General features: G+C 41.0%; 1 protein-coding gene across 2 annotated transcripts in view; it reads right to left on the bottom strand.

Annotated features, from left to right (window-relative positions):
• Positions 1-10332, bottom strand: part of mxi1 (max interactor 1, dimerization protein) — a 34261-nt gene extending 23929 nt beyond the window's left edge. The window contains exons 1-3 of one of the 2 annotated variants that reach the window (XM_039799079.1): positions 9938-10332; positions 7320-7422; positions 248-277 (exon numbers count right to left, since the gene is read on the bottom strand). In XM_039799079.1, the coding sequence (XP_039655013.1) occupies positions 248-277; positions 7320-7422; positions 9938-10166 (362 nt within the window). In that variant the 5' untranslated portion in view covers positions 10167-10332. Of the gene's footprint in view, positions 1-247; positions 278-7319; positions 7423-7658; positions 8129-9937 lie in introns of those variants that run through there. The other variant, XM_039799087.1, reaches the window with a different exon arrangement.
• Between the last annotated feature and the right edge of the window lie 5888 nt (positions 10333-16220).

Genomic DNA, 16220 nt, shown 5'->3' with positions numbered 1-16220 from the left:
CGAGAGGGGGAAAACAGGGAGGAGGGAATGTTATAAGTGAACACAACTGGGTCACCCCTTACCTTTGGTTTTAAGGACCTGTTGAGGAGAAAGTGCTTTCTGGAAGAAGGGCAAAACCCGTTGTGGGACAAAATGAAAGTAGGACATAATGGACTTGTTAACATGTCAGGGCAGGGTGTGCATGTGCCTGCAGGCTGTGCTCTATGATTTAAAGGTGAAATGTTTTGAAAATGTAATGCCAACTCACCTATTCTTCTCCAGCTCATTATGTGTGGACCTGCAAAGACAGAAAACATAAGTTGTCAAATAAAGCCTTTAAACAAACGTCAACTTGAACCAGTCATTCACTGTGGCATTATACAGCCTCTTCCTCAATAATGCACAGCACGACTCTCTCTGTGTGTGTGTGTGTGTGTGTGTGTGTGTGTGTGTGTGTGTGTGTGTGTGTGTGTGTGTGTGTGACACTGCAGCCACTAGAGTTCACACGAAGGACGAGCATACATGCGCACACGCGCGCACACACACGTCAGGGTTCAGTGCTCTGTTAATAATGTAAAGTGAATCAGCTGGTTCCTAAGAGTCTCTTTGTGTGGCAACATACTGAAGGGAGACAAGCTCTCCTCCTGATGCTTAAATGGCCAAGTTCCCATCCCCACAAACTGCACTCCACCGCGCCTCAAGGGGAGCAGGTTTTAGAGGGGAGTGGGGGGGGGGGATGATGAACTCAACCTCTCCTGAGTCATGTACACAGCACTTCTTCTCTATATGTGGGTTATCAATACTGCATTATGCTTTCCTCATCTATTTTTCTTTTAACACTGAGCTGACGAAACTGCTGCCTTGTTAAAACGGAAGCAGGAAATACAGAGAAAACAGGAGATAAAGGAAGGAGGTAGAGAGGGATAAAACAGAGGGACCAGTCTGTAAAAACTGGCCCTGCCTCACAGGAAATTATTTTTTCAAGTTAAATTATTTACACCAATAAAAAAACACTGTATGTCTCTCTTTTTAATACATTACATTTCATGTAGTTGGGTTTGCAAGACTGGATGTTAGGTCAACTGTGGCAGTATGTGATGTAACATGACAAGGTGTATGGCCAGGTTGAGTGGCTGCTATCACAGCAAAACATAGGGCTCACATGTAAGCTGGCCCGGGCCACTTCTTAAGCCTTAAAGTTCCCATGGCATTAAAATTTCACTTTATCAGTTTTTTTTTAACATTAATATGAGTTCCCCCAGCCTGCCTATGGTCCCCCAGTGGCTAGAAATGGCGATAGGTGTAAACCGAGCCCTGGGTATCCTGCTCTGCCTTTGAGGAAATGAAAGCTCAGATGGGCCGATCTGGAATCTTGCTCCTTATGAGGTCATAAGGAGCAAGATTATCTCCCCTTTCTCTGCTTTGCCCGCCCAGAGAATTTGGCCCACCCATGAGAGAGAGAAATGAGCAAAGTGGCAGTTGGTCAAGGCCACACCCCCACTCTCAATAGCTACAGACACAGAAATGGCACATACTAAGGAAAGCTCATTGTGGGACTGGCTCTAGTGGCTGTAATTCTGCAACAAGGCTGAATTTCGGGAAAGAGACTTCAGATACAGTATTAGGGGACCAGTAAGGTCTATATAAAAGCATCCAAAGAGCACCATGTCATGGGACCTTTAAGTGCTCACATGCATGCTCTTGACAGGTTTCATATTCTACAACCCTACAGTAGCCATGCATGACTGACCATGCTCTGCATCAGCCAACCACTTACACATAAAAAACACAAAACTGATAAAACCAGCTTGATCTGTTTGGCTACTACTACCCTCATAAACATCATCTGAAAAAATGGACTCACAGTTCCAAAATGTTGTTTTTTTTGTAGGTAAAATAAATATTCACAGTCTTGTGTTCAATTCAGGCTTTAACGTGATTTATAATCACTTTATAATGGTCCACTCATTCCTGTAACAGTGAGTCAGAGCAATAGTTTTGCTGCCAGAAAATGAATACTTTGGAGTGCATAATTTGCGTCATCATACTGTCAACGTACTTGCATTGTCTCAGTTGCTTGGAAACCCTCATCACGATTTGTAATCTTTTTCGACCTCTGAGCATTTCACCACAATTTGATTTGGTGTAGTGTGTAATTATGTCAGTTTTTTCTGGCTGATTATCTCACTTTAAGAATGATGAAAATGGTATAATTATTATCAAAGTGCCATTAGAGATACAAATGATGGTAAAAACTAGTTTGAAAAGATTGTTATGATACAGACAGTGATAAAGAAACTTTTGTGAAAACCCCAAGTATTTTCCCATAGATAAATAACTTTAGAAATGGAAGTTTATTTTAGGGCAACACTGATGTCACAAACACCATCTGCTTCTCTGAAAATAAGCGAGGCCTTATGTCAGCCCTGGATAGGGCTGGGCATCGTTCAAAATCTTTCGATCCGGTGCCAATTTTGATACCTCAGTTTCCATGCCGGTTCCTTAACGATACTTTTTTCGATACTATATGTTTTAAAATCCATTTCAACATCAACAAAAATGCATTAAACACAAAACCATTATTTTCCACCTTAATTGTGAATCAAAACAGTTATCAAAATGAAAAAAAATTACCTTGGCCTTGACCAACTGCCACTTTTCTTGTTTGAACCATAAACAGTATATAATGGACCAATAGACCCCGTTGCTCTGGACGGAGACCAGTGAAGGATATTAGAAGCACTTTTCCGGTGATGGCCAGCTTTACTGCGCAGCCTCCAACTGAGAGAGACAACGTAGATGTGACGTGAGCAACATGTCTGAAAGTTGTAAGTTTCTGGTAGCTGTGCCAAGAGAAATCTCAATCATTCCCAATCTTAAAGAGACGGAGAGTGTAGGTATATGTAAGGAGATAACATGGGCACAGGCTAATTATTGCTAACTAAAATGCTAGTTAAAGCTGCTGTAGGTAAGATTGTGAAGAGCCAGGACTTTGCTAACAAATTTGAACATCGACAACTTCTCAGTCCCTCCCCCCTTTCTGCTGCAGCCCAAACCGTCTCCTAAGCCCCTCCCACACAAGGGAGTTTGACAGAACTGCCGGCATGTCAGACAGACAACATTTTCAATAACTAAACACTAACACAACGTTAACTTTACTCACCAACAGTAAAACGATGCTAACTAGCAGGCTAGCGTTAGCCATTTCAGCATCATATCTGACCGACCACTGTGCAAACGTTACTATTATCCTCACCAACGTAGCTTTGTGGACTTTTGACTACTAATAACCAAGTGAAAGATAAATCATTCATGGTAATTATGTTACCTGTTGAGAAGAAATGTGGCTACATCTGCATCATTCTTCAGATCTTTAAAATCCCGGAGCTCTCGCCACCTCTGAAAAGCCACTCCAATATTCACCGGAGTTTTGGGAAACCTTTCTCCAGCTCGTGCGCAGGGAGGGGGAAGGGGAGAACGCTATATATGCGTGTACATGCCTGAGCAGTGATTGACAGGCAGATAGACCCCGTGGCCCTGATTGGAGAAAATCAACCGGGAGCGGTGGTATTTTGCCAATCGCAGTACAGGCTGTAGGTGGTGCCAGAGGAGCTGGATTTTTTTATATTACATAATTCATGTAGTTCTACTGAAACATAGGGTCAGTTTCAGCAAATGTGACAGAAAGTTAGTTTTATAAGACTTACCTACTGCATCTTTAACATTAGTAATTAAACTAAACAGCTCATGTAAGTCGAAACTGCCTGCAAGCTTATCCTGTACTATACGGTAATTCCTCTACTATGTGACACAATCGTTAGCCTATTTTTACAAAAACGTCTGCTACGGAGCCATAACGTGAGATACAAGGTAATGGAGCCTTTTATACATTGTCGTGTTTCTTTAGAAATAAACAATGGACAAATAGAGTCTTTAAACGCTTCAGATGTAAAGTTATTCGCTGTCAAGTGACGTCAAAATGAATGCTAGTCAGTGGAATGCTAACGGGAGGTGATGGCTTTGTAGCATCAAAATGCCGCCATAGGAGGTTCGAGTTCTGAAGCGAAGCTTACCCCTTGGTTTGAAAGCCATGATGTCTCTCTCTCATGGGTGGGCCAAATTCTCTGGGCGGGCAAAGCAGAGAAAGGGGAGGTCACCTTGCTCCTTATGACCTCATAAGGAGGAAGATTCCAGATTGGTCCATCTGAGCTTTCATTTTCTCAAAGACAGAGCGGGATACCCAGGGCTCGGTTTACACCTATCGCCATTTCTAGCCACTGGGGGACCATAGGCAGGCTGGGGGAACTCATATTAATGTTAAAAAACCTCATAAAGTCAAATTTTCATGCCATGGGACCTTTAACAATAAACTTGGTGACTGCCCTGTTGTCAACATTGAACTAATGGAGAACTAACTTAAGTGCAAAGGAATGTAATTGAATTGCCTTGTTGCTGAAAGGTGATGTAGAAATAAAGTTGCCTTGCCTTACAACCTCAGCCTGTCAGTCAGTCACCAGGGCACAGAAACCACCGTTGTGCCTGCTTGTCTCAGAGGAAGTGTAACGTCACAGCACCGTAACCACTTTCACTTTTAACACTTTACTACACCATTAATATCATATCGCAGCAAACACTGTCTGCGTGAAGTTTTGAAAAACTGTCACCACACTTGAAACCACTTTATCTGCATTGCCGTGACTCACTGTGACTTCAACAAAACTGCAGAGCCGACATAGTTTGCTCGAGTTTACTCCGTCCGCACCTCTGCGTGTGTGTGCGTGTGTGTGTGGGTGTCTGTGTGTGTGTGTGTGTTGGGGGGAGCTCCGCTCTCTGTTAATATGCAGAGAGGACAGATAAGCTTGCGCTTTCGCGCTCTCAGGTACCGTTATTTGGCACCGAAAGATAAACAATTTTTCGATATTCATACGATCGGAGCATTTCGGTCGGTGCCATAAAAGTATCGACGTTCGATGCCCAGCCCTGGCCCTGGAACCAAGCCACCCACAATCAAGCGACACACAAACTGAATCTTAGTATGGCCTCTCATTCAGGGAGATTATAAATCATTATAAATCAGATTGCTTTCCCATTGGCTTATATCATCACAAACTGCTTTCCCTGTCGCCTGAATCAGATATATCTGTGTCTGGAGCTCAACAACAATACAATACAATACAAACTGGCTCAAAGCCACACACAACTGCAGCATACTTGTGTGTAATGTATATTGCACACACACAGAGTGGGTCAATGAGATAAAGCAACCTTGCTATAAACGGTAGGCAAGAGAGGACAGAGTCAGATAAGCCCATCGCTTTAAGCCTCAACACGCTACTGACAAGGTAGCTACTGTATAGCTGGAGCCAGACATCAAACTGTGTTTAGAATGAACTATTACAGTCATTCTAATCATTAATATATTATCATATGTCAAAGAAGTCAATTTAACATTAATTTTGGAATGTCCCCAAAGTGATTTCAAAGGAGGGGAATGAATAGGATCAAATATATAACGTAGTGTAGGATATCATTTAGACCCCATCATTGGTCATCTCTTTTTGTCATTCAGAATGCACACTTAGAAGATGATGCAGATGAAAGTTGAAGATGTTTTATTTAAACCTCTCTGGCTTCTGTGGACAATGTAATCTGACATTGTGAAGTGGTGGTTCACAACTAACACCTGACTAATTACAATTTCTCCTATTTCTATAGCAGGCCATAAAGAGGACTGTTGGATAAAGTAAAGCACTAATGACCAGACATCAGTGACCCTTACAGCACTAGGGGTATACAAATAACGCGGTTTTGTTGGTTTGCAAGGTGTGCAATTCCAGTGGGAATGAAATAAACTGCATCACAACAGGAAGCTGAGACATGGTGTTAAATGCTACCTCACTGAGTGATTTGTGAAGAAGAAGTCCCCTATTAGGAGCAACTCTTTGGAAGCTTTATGAAAACGGCCTCAGACCTATATCTGATCGTGACTGTTGCCATGCAGAACTATGCATCGCTCTGGGCTCATGATGAGTAATGCGCAGTTCCTGTTTGTGGCCCGCTCTTACATTAATATTAAAAGGCTCAGAGAGAGAGAGAGAGAGAGAGAGAGAGAGAGAGAGAGAGAAAAAAAAAAAAAAAAGAGAGAGAGAAAAAGAGAAAGAGAGAGAGAGAGAGAGAGAGTAGAAAAAAAAAAAAAAAAGAGAGAGAGAGAGAGAGAGAGAGAGAGAGAGAGAGAGAGAGAGAGTGGGGCTTGCGTTTGATGTATGACTGTCAATGGATAGATTAATGTAAGCAGCCTAGTAGCACCAAGAAAAAAAACACGATACCAATGGGTCTTAACTTAGGGAGATTCTCTGCTCCTTCTAGTACTAAATGCAAGTTTCTGTCATGAGTGAGTGAGAGCACTGTGCGTGACAAGGGCCTTCATCTTTGTGGCAGCTGATGATGGGATTATCAAACACTGTTACATCCAGCTGCACAATAGAGAAGACTATTAAACATATGCTCCACAACACATCAACAGCTTGATGTTGTGAATGCTTGATGGTGCATACAAAAGGAGGAAAAACATGAATAGTGCAAACATGCTTTGCTTTATAGGATATATAGTTGTATATAAAAGGTGGAACAGTAATGTACAGATTTCCTAAATATCAATTAGTCCTGAAAAAAGGCTCCACGCATTCACCTTTGGAAGTCTGCAAGCAACACCAGCCATAAATAGCTGTTCTTCCCCTTCAGGGCAGAAGGCAAAACTACCCCTCTCTCCCACAGTGTAGAATTCCTCATGCATAGGAGAAAATGAGCAAGACTACCACCAAAACCTAAAAACAATAACTCAATATGAAATAAAGCAAAAGCCTGTGGGTTTATTTAACCAGGGGTGAGAGGAGTGCACAATATTACAAATGACATTTTTTCGTTTTAAGCCGTCACTTTTACAACGGTCCCTACACCTGCAGCCCGTTTTGACAATCAGCTGCTGAAAAGCTGGTAGAGCCGTTGGTGCTACCTCCTCCCCCAAGCAAGCTAATCAGCTGTGTGGACGGTCATATGTGTGCACCACCTATGCATATACGTTTCTACAAGTTTGAGAAACATCCATGCAAACTTTTTTTGGGACCGTGGACATGTTTTACTATTCACCCTGTGGTGACAGCTCGCTTGTTGACCAAACGTAGCGATAACGCATTGGCATCAGACCACAAGCGGTCTGCAACACTTCCCAGTGAATCGCATGTACAAATTACGAACATGTATCAGTAAAAGCAAATATATGCAGCGTTAACAGTGCTGCCAATGTATTAGGGATCACACCATGAAAGAGAGCAGTTTCTTACCTATTGTGGTTACTACTGAACTTCTTATTTCGAAATTTCCTTTGCCTCTGGTAGTTTGTGTTCTGACTTGATGGAAATGTCGAAGCATATCCGTGTTCACACTCTGTTGAGAAGAAAATGTGTGGTTAACAGTTAGCTATGGACGATTTGTGACACTTTCTCGAACCTATGTACAGTCCTTTAGGTTGACGTGAACACCGGTTGTGATTACATTTGCTGACACACTTCCTATGTTGGTGTTCATTGTTACCGTTAGGCTACCTATTTCAAAAGCAGTCAACAGAGCAGATGTTGACGCCGTTTATTGATACGTTTCTCAGCTTCCAGGCTTGAAATTACCTCTGTCTCTCCTTTCTAGGTATTCCGCAGCTTCCAATAACCGTTGGATATTTAGCTGAACAGCCGTCATTCTTTCCTGAGGCTGGCTGCCGTTAACGTAAGCTAGGCTCTCTTCAGATAACGTTACAGCAACGACAGGTCTCTTTTAAATACAGGGAAGACAGTGCATCTGTTGTTATTACACTGAGTGGTACTTCAAACACGTCGTGTTATTATCGTGTACAGTCTTCGCTGGCTCATCAGCAGCTTTTGTCGAAAGGAGAGAGGGAAACAGTGTTTCCAAGCAGGCAAGCTACAGCCAATCCTTGCCAGGTTTCCTTGTTAGAAAATGTCAAAACCAGTGTACCAAAGTATTAAAAAGTTTCTAGGAAACACGATATTAAATTTGTACAAAATCGGATATAAACAATATAAAATTTCCCCCGATGTAGCCCAGAGCCTGCTGCTGCTCGTTTCCTCTCCTCTCCTGTTTGTTTACCTACTGCACAGTTGAGAGGCGGGGAACTAGCGGAGGATAGGACGGTCTAACGCGATGCATTCTGGGAAACGGAGTCTTTCGGTGCATTTATAAAATACTGACAAACACGCACACTATTCATTATTTTCACAACTGAGCATGCCTTTACTGCGATTTACCAAGTCAAACAACGTCCGTTATTAACTTATGATTTAACTGTAACTACGGCAGGTCAGTTCCTGAGTATAAATCTGTGGGAGAGTGCACAGGCAACAGGTCAACAGAAATTATTGGAAGTCAGTGTGGTGATTATTATTCTGGTAAGGCACAATCTAGGTTATTGTTGCTATTGATGACAATGAAGAAAAAAGAATGTTGAAATAAATTATAATGAGCAAATTAAATATTCACCTCAGACCTGTAACAGGTTTGACAATTGTATTCTAAAAAGAATCCTATTAACTAATTTAGATCATCAATTATTAATTGATCGATTGAAGTGGTTGTCTGATGTGTTAGTGGCTAAACACGAATACTCATTTTGTGTAAATTATTCCTCTCACATGCATTCTTCACAATTGTCTCTTCTCCTCTGCGAAAAAAACCTAACAACCTACAAATCCCATGATTCACCAGGACCATGGGGGTGTACTTTTCGGCTGAAGCCAGGCCCAGCAACACATGACGTCGCTAACGACCGGACGTCTGATTGGCGGATGGCTTTGACAGGCGTCGAGGGTTGAGCTCGCCGCTGACCAACCGCAGAGCAGCTTTGCGCCATGTGGAAACCAGTGCGGCACGCCCTCAAATAGCAGGAAGCAAACAATCGAGAAGAGCAGTGGAGCTGTGCCGCTGCAAAATTCCCACGTTACATTATAGGTTATATTACTTAAAGGTCTCTTACAACGCATTAGCCCGTATGGTCGGCTTTTCTGCACAAAACAGACTTCAACGGACAGACGCACGAGAAAGCGACAGAAAACCAGCTTATTTTCCAATGTCTTTGAATCATGACTCGTTAAAAAGGAAACGAGGACATCATTAATAATTAATTCATAAAAACTCGTTTTTAATATTGCATTTTTTTTACAAATGATCTGCCATTAAATTATACATAGGCCAGGATTTCTTAGCATCAGGCCAATTAAAATCAACCCATCGAGTTCGTTCCTTAAGTAATAAACAAGAAAGTCGAGACAATTTATTTATTTATATATATATATATATATATATATATATATATATATATATATATATATATATATATATATATATATATATATATATATATAGGCCTATATATATATATATATAGTATACATATTCACCATTAAGTTGTATCCTTTGCGTTTTATCTATAAAGTTGGAGCTTTTTTCGATCGAGTCTGCGGGGGCACAATGACATCATCCTAAACTGAGTTGGAAGGCGCTGCAATGTGGTCAGATTTATCATATCGGAGTGGTATTCTACATGCACACCCACACAAAACCAATCATATCATATTGCTTTAGCTATGCTTTAGGGAAAAAAATACAGATTCCTGGGTTGAGAGTTGTGCAGGCGCAAAAGCGATGCACAGTAGGCTAGTGCCCCATAATGCAGATAAACAGTCCAGAAAACAATAAAAGCATATCTGTTTAAACTCTCCTATTATTGCAATGGTATCTCTCATATTAGTCTGGTGCAGGCTGTGCTTATAGCAGGCAGTGGTGCTTAGTTGAATGAACTCAGCCCTTTTGTCTGAGTCTATTGCCAATGAAGTCTTGTTTTCCTGAAATTCAGAGGAATGACAAGGATCAAACGCAGCACATATAAACTCACTTCCGTCCTTCCTCTCGGTGCTCTCAAGAAACCGAGCAGCCTCCAGCAAAACTTGTACGTTTTTCAGAAAAGTGTTGATCTGCTCCATGTGGGAGTCTTTGGAGTTGAAGACGTCATTGAAAGGGCAACTAGCCATCTCCAGATCTTGTTGATCCAAGAGGGACGCCTCGGAATCGAAAAAGAACTCCTCGCTCTTCAAACTTCCTCTTTGCATCTCACTTTGGGCCATTTTTATCTCTTAAGTTTCTGGGGCTTCTGTTCTGACGACGTGCTGAGCGCAAATAACAGTGCGGCAGCTACCAGTGGATGCTGCTCTTGTTGTCAGATGGTTCCTCTTTTTTCTTTTCTTTTTTTTCACGAATGCGGGGTCTTTAATGTGGAGCAGTGGCCAATGTCAGTAGATGGTGATGCATGGGAAAACGAGAGCCCGGCCCCTCTCTGTCTTTGCAGGAGTCCGCATGGTCCTTCTGCCCGTTAGTGTAACACTTTCTGTTTTATCTATTCAGAATAAAAGAAAACAAACACATGTGAACGTGACATTGTAATCACACAGTTTAATATGCAAGTTGAAAATGAGTTTGATATCTTTCTATTTATCTTCTTTCTATTTTCTCTTAGTATGTACAATGTAATGATAGTGTTAGCAGCAAAAGTAATAGTGACAGAAGAAGCAATGCTAATAGTTATAGCAGCATTATATATATATATATAGTATTAGTACTGTTACTGTAGCTACTATTTTACTTAAAGAGTAGACAACTGATGTAAAAGCAATTATCAATGGTGCTCTCAAAGGTTGGTTTAAAATGTAAAATAAAAAGGGCATTAAATGCATTAAAATGTGAATGACGTAACTTAAAATATCTTGTTGGACGTTTTATTGATATGGCACATTATGATTATATAAGAATCACCACAAGTCTTCCTCACAGAAAGTGGTGTGGCAACACAGTAATAGAAAAGAACACATAAAGGGTGTGACCTACAACAACATCAGGAGGATTCGTGTACATAATTCAGACTACAATGTTTGAAGTGGAAAAACTAGTGGGGGGGGGGACGCTCTGGGTTCTTTGCATTTCTTTAAACAATTGTCTGTGGTGGAGCTCCGGACCTATTCTCCGGACGCAGCTCTGCAAAATGGTCTCGGGAAGAAACTTGTTTTGGCGGAACATTTGCAGATAAAAGAAAATCCACATAAAATCTTAAATGAAGTAAACTGTTCACACAATACATAACATGAGGTATTTAAGTTCGCTGGATACATGGTTAAACACAATTTGCTCTTACCAGTGTATCACCGTGTGTAGGCCTACTTTGTACGTAGCAATCCCCACCAATCGGTCCCAAAACCTCCAGTTACATAGTAAATGCCGTGAACATATTATTTGTAAATATTCACAATCATTCTTTTAAGAACCAAGCAGGCCTGCCTTGTTTGTTTTTTTTACAAAACTTGCCATTTTCAGCGTGTAGCTTGCTAGCTCGAAGTTTGTTGTTTCCCAACGAGCGGAAGGTGAGGGACATCCGGCGTGTCAGGCAGTTATCCTACAAATTCTTTACTGGACATAGAACAGAAGTATTCAGACCCTTTACTTAAGTAAAAGTACTAATACCTCACTGTAAAAATTACTCTGTTACAAGTAAAAGTCCTGCATTGAAAATGTTACTTAAGTTAAAGTATGTAAGTATCATCAGGAAAATGTACTTAAAGTTTTAAAAGTAAAAGTACTCAATGCAGAAAAATCCTCACTTTTTAGAAACTGGAAACGATCAAAACAGTTCTGTCAATCAATAGGCTAAGTGTTTAATCGGCTAATCATTTCAGCTGTACTTGTAGGCCTGTATTGTTTGGAAGTTTAATTGATAATAAAACATCATATGTAATAAACTACATGTGTTTTGTGTGCAAAAATCTTAATTTGTAAATTATCTAGTAACTAAAGATATCAGATTAATGTAGTGGAGTAAAACGAACAATATGTCACTCTGAAATGTAGTGGAGTAGAAGTAGAAAGTGGCATGAAAAGAAAAGACTCAAGTAAAGTGCAAGTACCTCACATTTGTACTTGAGTACAGTATTTGATTAAATGTACTTAGTTACATTCCACCACTGGTAACAGCACTAGTAGTAACGCTAGTATTATAGCAGCAGTACCTAGTCTGGGCACCAGGCAAATCTGCAGCTCATGTATTATTTGCTCTGGCAGATATATGTCTGGTACCCCTACCGTTCTGACAGATTTCCATCCGACCAGATATGGGGCGGGTTTTTAGACGATGACTGAGAACTTGCGGAGCCTTTGAGCTACATGAGGATGTCATTTTTGGCTTGTGCACCTTTTGCAGTGGGGACACTACGGCAAGAATAAACCTAGCTTAGTAAAGAGGAGAGCCGTTGAGGCATTTTCGAAAACAACCAAGACCAACAATCACTATTTTCCAATTCTGATGGCAAAAACAACAACCTTTACAGACACGTTGATGCTACACCATCACAGCGTATCTCTGCACGCTGTAGTTGGTTTACATTTCTCCGTGGCTCTAATTAGGTCTATCCAATTGCATCCAAAGGCATTTTGGTCTACTGCTGTTGATAACGCCCCTGGGAAATCAAAAATGAACTGAGAGGTTCCAGACTAACTCACATTTGCGATTTGGTCTGGCGATGTCCGGCTAGGAGTAGTAGTAATGGGGGTCAGCCCTATGTTCCCACAGCCCAATGGTCCCACAGCCCTATGTTCCCACATTTCTAAGATTTTTCTTAAAATTAGGCCCTATGTTAGGGTTAGGTGTTAGGATTACATTCCATCCATTGCTACTGGATAATAGGTTGGGTGTTATTGGCTACCAAATTGGGAGAAAGGGAGATAAAATCAGATACAAATTTATGAAAAAGGAAATGTGGGAACATAGGGCCTAATTTTGAAAAAAATCTTAGAAATGTGGGAACATAGGGCTGTGGGAACATAGGCACGCTCCCATAGTAATGCTAGTAACAGCAGTAGCTAAGAGAAGAGGCAGTAAAGTTACTGAAGTAGCAGCAGTAGTTGTGATAGTTGAGTGTTTTCTTTTTTGACATCAAACGCAGGATGGTTTTTCGGTAAAAAAAACATACATTTTGAAGAGGGGTGAGAGAGAGGAACCTCAATAACTATGTGTAGAATAACAATATAGTGATTATATAGATTCTCCATTATGTGACTGGAATGGTAACTGAGAGATAAGTCCTTAGCCTTCATCTTGGGCTATTCTCAGTAGACCTTTAGCTGAGCCGTTTTTACACTGCTGCAGAGTCTGTTTTGAACCGGAACATGTCGAGGCAGAGACCTGTATTCGACTCAGATACCCCCCCCACTTCAAAGAGCCAGCAGCAGCCCATGACCGTTTGATGTAAAGTTCACAGATACAGAAACTTTCAAGTCCAACGCACAAGGGAATCTCTGAAGGTCCCTCCCAACCCTGCCCCACCTCTCCACCCTCAGTGAGGGGTAGGTGTAGAGGAAGGAAACCCATTTGAGAGCAGTCCCATTTGGAGTTTGAAAGGTGCCACTGCAAGCACATTGACAAAATCAGTGGATTTTAAAAAAGCGCTCTGCCACATCCTCTTTAGGATTTTGGGCCAGCTTCCCTATTTGAGTTTACTGAGTGCAGTTTTGTAGGCTGTGCTTTTTTGGTTGCAATTTCCCCCTGAAGTGCATAGCTTTAGGGCTTTCCCTCAACGCACAGACATGTAATGCTACAGCATAGATTAAATGTATCATGGAAAGTTGTTTAGGCTTGATCTAATATATTATAATGATTGTTTTGGGGGCTTTTTAATGCATTTTTATTAGATAGTTAGACAGAAAAGGAGGGAGACAGAGGGGATGACACGCTGCAAAGGTTCATGGGTTGGATTCAAACCCATTCTCAGTAAGGAGCCAGCAGGTCACTGTTGGACCATTCAGGTCACGTGCTGCAGGGATGGAGAGAAGAGGAATGCTGAAAAGCAAAAGGTTCCCAGTAGGCAACACTGGTCACAGTATGAAGGTAAAGACTTCAGAGAGACTATAGCACAGGGGTATAGATGTCCTACAGACACATTGTTTGTAGCCTGCCCTTACACTGATAGGTCAAACCATTCCTCTTCACGCTATCTTTCCAATTAAATAAATCAAAAGGCAACATCCATGTCAAAACAAGGAGACAAAATGACAACGAGCTCAGGCATCCAGACGAGAGACAGGGACAGAGGTCAAACATTTTTAATAAGACAAGCTCATTGTCTTAGCCTGATGGGGCAAACCATGACAACCACCCCACTCATCTGTATGTTAAAAGGTGGAAAGCAGCAAAATTACAAAACAAATGCTAATGTCTCCCAAATGAAAATGAAATGATGTGCTGCAACAAGGATTGGTGAATTTAGGGCTGTAACTAATATGAAGGGGCTGTACATGACGTTCAGAACATTAATATAGCAGCAAACAAATACATTTATGTAACAATATAGTGGAGTAATGGTGTGCTGAGCAGAGAATTAAATCACACTCCCCCTGTGTGTGTGTTGTAATCCGAGCATCTCTGTTCTTTGTTTTGATGGCCTGGCCAGCCACGATTTTTCAGTATTTTGAGTACAGCCCCTTTAATTATTGTTAAATCTGTTGATTTTCTTTTTTCTTTTCTTTTTTAAGTAACAGTGAAAAATGCTCACAAAATCCCAGAGCCCAAGTTCATGTCATCAAATGTTTTGTTTTTTTTGTCCAAACAATTGTTTAAAACCCCAAAGCATTACATTTAAAATAATATGAAAAAAAGAGAAAATCAGTGAATCTTCCCAATGGAGGCATTTGGCATTTTAAGCCCTGCGAGGGGCTCTAGGGATGGCAATGTTGGACAGTTGGTCCTCCACTTTGGTCCAGACTGAAATATTTCTAACTATGGGATGGATCGCCATGCAATTTTGTTCATGGTCCCAAGGTGATCAACCTACTGGCTTTGGGGATCCCCCCCCCCACACACACACTTTTTCTCTAATCCCACCACCAGGGAAATATCTTAACTATCAGATGGATTAACATACAATTTGCTACACATATTCATGGTCCCTAGAGGAAAACATTCAAATAACTTTGGTGATCCCCTGACTTTTCATCTAGTGCCAGTTTCAGGTCAATTTTTTTATTTGTCTGATAGAATTGTTTATGACCAAACACCTGCAAAACACTGGATTTTGTGCTAATTAGCTAATGTTAGCATGCTAACCACACTAAACTAAGCTGGTGAAAATGGTAAACATTTAACCGGCTAAACAGCAACAACATAGCATTGTGATTGTAAACATGTTTAAAAAAAGAAAAGAAAAAAAAGATTGTAAACATGTTGGCATGGTGACATTAGCATTTGGCCTCACAGAGCTGGTAGCATGACTGTAGACTCCTGATGTTGTTGCCTGATAAATTACACATCAATACATTTATAAAAAAAATGCTGAAGATTGCTCTTTTGTTGTTGATCAACTTATTATTTCAGCACTAGTAAAAAATGATTCTATTCAGTGACATCTGGAGAGTTTAAATGGAGAGCAGTAGTGACATGAGAATGGTAAAGCTGATGTTGCAGCTGACAAAGATAAAGATCACAATATTTGATGATGACAACAATGCAAGCCCTTAATTCATCATAAGCAACTATGTTCTCAGAGGATATAACACCATTTTGAGGCATAGTGAACATTGATCTCACACAATTACATTTTGCCTGCGAGAAATTACAGAGTTTGTTTTGCTGGAGCCATTTTGCATCATCCCGGAGTCAACATCATCTATTCACTCTCTGTGGATTGAGGACATGTTAGAGTACCTGGCAAAATGAAACTCAAATCTTCTGAAGGCGGTGACTTAGGGATGGGAGACACATTGACACAATAAAAACGCTGTTCGGCTATAATGGGTCTCCCCCTCCCGTTATTGCTTCCTCTGAAAACCTCACTGACATTTTTGTAAATGTCACAGATTTACATCATTCTCAGAGGACCACTTCAGCTGGTGGTGTTCACGGGTAATTAAGCAACGTCCACAACGTGCACCTCGGGAGGTAGAGCAGGAGGAAACTGCGTGACTGAGTGATATAAAGAAAAAGAAAGAGGGTAAAAGGGTTGAAAGAAATTGAGTGAAAGTTGAGAGAACATTATTGAATCTCTTTATAACAAACATGCACAGCCCTCCAGAGTGAAACCTTTGTCCTGGCAGCGTGGGTGTGCAGATTTGAAGAGTGGCCATTCATACTGCTGACCTTTTTA

This window comes from Perca fluviatilis, chromosome 1 (genome assembly GCF_010015445.1).
Source record: "Perca fluviatilis chromosome 1, GENO_Pfluv_1.0, whole genome shotgun sequence".
Classification (NCBI taxonomy): Eukaryota; Metazoa; Chordata; class Actinopteri; order Perciformes; family Percidae; genus Perca; species Perca fluviatilis.
This window is presented reverse-complemented; position numbering and strand designations above follow the sequence as displayed.